The sequence below is a fragment of the Lithobates pipiens genome, unplaced genomic scaffold (assembly GCF_037356315.1).
Source record: "Lithobates pipiens isolate NorthernLeopardFrog02 unplaced genomic scaffold, aLitPip1_a1.2 Scaffold_19, whole genome shotgun sequence".
NCBI classification, from domain to species: Eukaryota; Metazoa; Chordata; class Amphibia; order Anura; family Ranidae; genus Lithobates; species Lithobates pipiens.
In genome coordinates this window covers 200548523-200554037 of record NW_027507764.1, presented here as the reverse complement: position 1 = coordinate 200554037, position 5515 = coordinate 200548523, and the positions used below count along the sequence as shown (strand labels likewise).

The following is a 5515-nucleotide window of genomic DNA, read 5'->3' as shown; positions in this document are numbered from 1 at the left end:
GGCCTTTATTTGTGGTATACACATGCCAAGTGCGATAAATAACCTATTATATTGAATTTTTTATTTTAAATGTAATAACATAAAAAAAAAATTATTCTTTTTGCATTTTGCTGGAGGCGATAAAATGCGCAAATCAAAAAACTCACTATGCCTCTTACTCAATAATTTGTAATGTATACTTTCAATAAAGTTGTCATTTGGGGGGTATTTGTACTTTTCGTGCTTTTTCGGGTCGCAATAAATGAGATATACCACTAGTACATTAGATGTTAGCATTTTTGAGTAATTCGCAAAACAGCTTTTAGACTCTCTAACTTTCACAAAGAACAAATAATATCCAGCAGTTTGGGTTATTTGTACCAAAGAAATTTAGGTACATAGATATACATATACATATATAGATATATATATAGATCGCCAAGATAATATATTTTTCTATTCAGTTACAGATATTCTATATTTACACAATATTCTAAATCAATTTGTTGATCCTTTTATTTTAATCAACTGCCATGGTAAGTAAAATTTAAATAATAAATTTAATTCATTTTTTGTCTACAATTATTATATAAAAAATAACTAACTTGTCAATTGACAATTATTATTTTAATACATTTTAAGGACAATCCTGCTGTGACCGAACCGTCGACCATTCAAAATACCATGCCCTTGACTCAGGATGAAAAAGTAAGTACAATTAACTGCTTTATGGCCGCCGGCTGTCAAACGACGGCCAGGCGGTGCAAGTATTGTGGCTGGAGGGCGTCATATGACGGCTTCCCCTTTAAAGAGGCAGGGTGTCATGGAGACACCACTCGCCACTGAGGGGGGTTAACAGCCATTGGGTATGGCTGTTAACCACGTGACTTCATCACTGCCGATCACAGATGGTTAGACACACACTGTGCGCGGCGCAAACGCGAGCGCGCTTTGTGTGCACGTCGCTAGCTGCGTGTTCCCGGGAACACTGCTTCTCAACGACGCTAGTAAACAGCCATCGGCTGGCTGTTTGCCGACATGATCGATACACACAGCCGATCAATAACTGTTAACAAAACGCGGTAACGCGATGTTACTGGGTTCCCCTCCTAAGACACCGATCGTGTGTGAGGAGAAGATTGCGTAAACATATTGTTACCGCATACAGTGTACAACAATCGCACTGATTGACCCCCCCCAATAGAGGACCTATAAACAACTATCATAGTACCTGTCACTCACAGTCCATCAGAGTACCCGAGTACCTGTCATCGGCACATCAGAGTACCCGAGTACCTGTCACCAGTCCATCTCAGTACCCGAGTACCATGTTAGTTTCAAGTTTTCTCATTAAATACTGTAAATAATAACAAGAACCCTTAAAAAGACACATTATGACTCATAGATTATACGTTGAGGTGTTTGATTTTAAAAACATGGTCATTTTGTTGGCTATTCCATTGTACAGGTACTCCATGGCCTTCCATTGTGTAATAGATGGTTGTGAAATGAGATGTGTCATTTTGGTCATCGAACGTCTCAAGGTGCTATTCAATGTTGGTGCTCTGTTTGTGGCCAGGCTCTGCAAAAGTCTCACACATGTGGTATCGCCATACTTGTGATAAATGTATTTTGCATTGTAACTTGTTGGATGCATATGCTGTAAGTGAGAAATAATGACAATTTCTTTAAAAATTCTTTAAAAAATCAAATTTATATTATTCTTCTGTTTGCTTTGAATTGTGTGTAGAAATTTGGATCACCATCCGCCACTGGTTCTTGCCAGTGCAGCCAATGAGTCCTGCCTTCTTGTTGAGGATAAGGGCATTCTTTTAGTATACATCTGAGAAGCCTCTTCCAAGTACATTAATGATGCTTAAAGCATCATATTTTTTGAAAAAAAAAATTAATAAAAAAAAATCTTGATAAACAAAATCTAAGTATAATATACTTTTCTTTTCGTTGTGTACTTATAGCGCAGAATGCTGATAAAGAAAATATGGGCTCGGTATCCAGCAAGAGAAAATGATCCGGCTTTCCCCAATAACCCAACCCTGCCCTCTAGTAGTGATAGATTGTCTACATCAGAAACCCAACCGAGCGAAACCGATCGAATTGGCAATGTCACGTGGTGTTCATGTGAAAGGTGCATTAAAATGCCCACCCAAGTGGAGTCTGTCTGCTGCCGGGAAATATACGCCGTTGACGCCTGCATACCTGAGGGACATCAATGCATTACGCAGGCAGATACCTTTATTTCTCAAATAGTGCACCATGAGCACGTGAGAATTGCGTATATGGCGATTCATATGGATAATCTCCCTCTGGTAGATGCCAACAACAACAGGTGATTACTTTATGCCAATATTTCTTCTAAAGTTTATAAGTCAGAATTATAAGTACCGTATATACTCGAGTATAGGCCCACCCGAATGTAAGCCGAGGCCCCCAATTTTCTAGCCAAAAAAAAATGTGAAACTTATTGACTCGTGTATAAGCCGAGGGTGAGACATGCCTGTCCATCCCTGTGTGTACGTCCATCCCTGTGTGTCCGTCAATCTTTGTGTGTCCATCCATCCCTGTGTGTGTGTCCGTCCATCCCATGTGTGTGCAGCCTTGTGTGTCCAGCCCAAATGTGTCCCGAGCCTGTGTGCTTCTGCCATGCCAGGATCAACGCTCTTCTCGTCTGACAGACGGCGTTGGCGCCTCGGAGGCCATTCCACTGTTCAAAAGCCGCGCATCCGTCTGTGATAGGCGGAACACTCAATTTCCCAGCAGTCTGTGTTCCGCCTATCACGGACATCCTCTCATCCTCGTCCGTAGTATGAGGATGAGCGGATGTCCGTGATAGGCGGACCACTGACTGCTGGGAAATTGAGTGTTCCACCTATCACAGACAGGGAGTTGCGGCTTTTGAATTGTAGACTGGCCGCCATCTGTCTGCTCGACACGCTGATTGGGCTGGCAGACGGCGATGACTCGAGTATAAGCCGAGGGGGGCACTTTCAGCCTCCAAAAAAGAGGCTGAAAATCTCGGCTTATATTGGAGTATATATGGTAGTAAAGGAAGAAGCTAATAATTGATATAAATGTGAAATTTGTGTCTTTATTTATAAAATTTCATATTTACACTATTTATTCTATTTATTCCAGGAGATTACGTAAAACCGCGTATCGCACTTTCATAGCATGGATTTATGGTATTTTAGGAAAGGGAAACCGAAGGGTTATACCTTCCTGTGCAGTCAATGCAGTACGACTTGTTTTTCCAGATCCCAATGGATCATATGTCGGATTTCTTTATGCCAATGATTATGATGCTTCAGAAATGGCTTTATATTAAAGGAAATAATGTTTAATGTTATTTTTTTGGAAATATTTGTGCAATTAAAATAAAAAAATTAAAATTGAAATACAATAGGTGTGTTACTTACTTACTGTTAATGCTAATTACTATTAATGATGTTGATTTAATGTGTAATTGGAGAAATTAGATGCATATTACTGTTCTTAATACTTGATTCGGAATCAATTATATTAAATATTTTTATTAGAAAATAAAAATAAATAACAAAAATCAGTAAATACATAGAATGCAATGTGCATACACAACCCAAATATATATTTCTTTTAGACAGTAATTAACCAATAATTAAAAAAAACATTTAACATTCTAAAGAATAGAATACAAAATTAGATTTAATATTTTATACAACAGGAAATCGTGTTCTGTGCTTGGCAATAGCAGCACTGGTTTCAGGCCTTTCTTCGGTTGCAATATTTTTTGGAAATTGTACATTTTTGGATTTCCATGTACTTTTTAAAGTACCTTCTGTGATTGACAGCATGTTTGCCAAAATAGTTTTGGCATGTTCGTTCGACATTTTTTCAAACACGTTTCGAACGATCCATTTTTTACGTCCTCGGGGGAATTCCAAATTTTTACGCTCAACTTGAAAGACTTCTCCACTGTCATCAATTTTAGTTACTGTTGCCATTTTTCTACCAATATTATTGTTGTGCTGCAATGCAGCCAATCGTGTTCTAGCCTCCATAGAATCATATTTATAATGAATTCTCTTCGGTCTATATTTTAACATCATGCTATGGTATGTTTCAATGGTCCCAGTCTGGCAGAAATAAGTAAGATGTTTTAAATCCTTTTCGATTTGTGCGTCCATTATAATTGCAGATAATGAATCGAAGGCAGGTGTGTTTTTTTCAAGCCATGGAATTTTTGGAAAAAGAATACTCTGATCATCATGTAAGCACTGATGTTGTATGTCTCCATCTCGCCATGAATGTTCATTCACTACATGATGTAGCAGAGATTGCCATTGTTGTCTGAAAACATCTTCATTTCCGTCACAAGTTCTGCTACACCAGTAGAAATGCGTCAGTATGGCTCCAATCCACGGTAAAATTGGACGAAAAGCTTTTTTTTTGGAGATTTGAATCAATTTGCGCTTTAAATTTTTAACATAATGCCATATATCGAATTGATGATTTATATTTTCGTATTTAGTCGTAGTCAATAGTTTTCGAATTCCCGTGTGGCGATCAGTGCCTACAAATTGAACATCATATTCATTTTCCAATATTCTGTCAAGTGCTATGGTAAAGCCCAATTTTTCCATAGCAACTGAGGATGTGGTTTGGGAGACTTGCACCAATTCAAAATCTACAATTTTTTTAGAATAGATATCCATAAAGGTATACGTTGTATATTTTGCACAAAAACCAGGACTGTCGCATTGTCCGTCACCAATGAGGAATAGTGGAGTTCCTGTCAATTCCTCCTTTACATTTAGACAATTTTGATTCCAGCTGTAATCTATGGAAGGATAAATATACTGTTTTTTAGCACGGTTATAGGACGATTTCCCAAACATTGAAATTCCACTAAGATCAAACATTTCCTTCACCTTTTGGTAACTACCACCTGACAAACAAATGGCGCCAGCTAGTACAATATTGCCTGCAGCATAATTTTTGATCTTTGGTTGGCTTTCCCAAAGTTTGATGCGGTGCTGTGCATTACATGTTGAAAACACTATCAGCATCGTACCGACTATTTTCTTTTCTATTTTTGTAATTTTCGAAAAGCAGGTCTGGTCGGGGCATCGCATTTTAAAAAGCAATGTATCTAGACTGCTTTCGAAAACAATAAATTTGTTTTCATTAATCATATTAAGGGGGTCATTAATTGGATCGACAGTTAGTGGCTCAATTATACTGTCATTCAAAGTGAAGTCACTTTTTTGAGGTGTATCAAAATCTGACTCGTGACAACTTGGGTCGTCTTCATATGCCAGTTTTCGTTTTTTTTTAATGATTGGACTCTCTATTTCTAGATCATCAAGTGTACTTTCTATATTTATATCTTCTGATGGCAGATCACAGACTGTAGGTGAAAGTATGATCAACGGATCCACCTCACCTGTATCCGAAATCTGATCAATCGCTGAAGATCGGCGATTCTCAGACTTTGACTTAAAATCTGGTGTTGAGGCTTCAAGTGGCCTCATAAAATCAT

At 38.0% G+C, this 5515-nt stretch overlaps 2 protein-coding genes across 2 annotated transcripts; one reads left to right on the top strand and one right to left on the bottom strand.

Moving 5' to 3' along the window:
• Nucleotides 1–416: 416 nt before the first annotated feature.
• Nucleotides 417–3389, top strand: LOC143996533 (P2X purinoceptor 7-like). The gene is made up of 4 exons (XM_077491625.1): nt 417–515; nt 622–687; nt 1956–2326; nt 3133–3389. Exons 1-4 carry the CDS (start codon nt 513–515, stop codon nt 3320–3322), a joined length of 630 nt encoding a protein of 209 aa, XP_077347751.1. The 5' UTR covers nt 417–512; the 3' UTR covers nt 3323–3389.
• Nucleotides 3390–3597: 208 nt separating this feature from the next.
• On the bottom strand, nt 3598–5515 carry LOC143996532 (uncharacterized; the record flags this gene model as incomplete). The annotated part of the gene is given in 1 exon segment (XM_077491624.1): nt 3598–5515. A coding segment is annotated over 1 exon segment (1829 nt), but the record flags the coding sequence as incomplete, so codon positions are not given.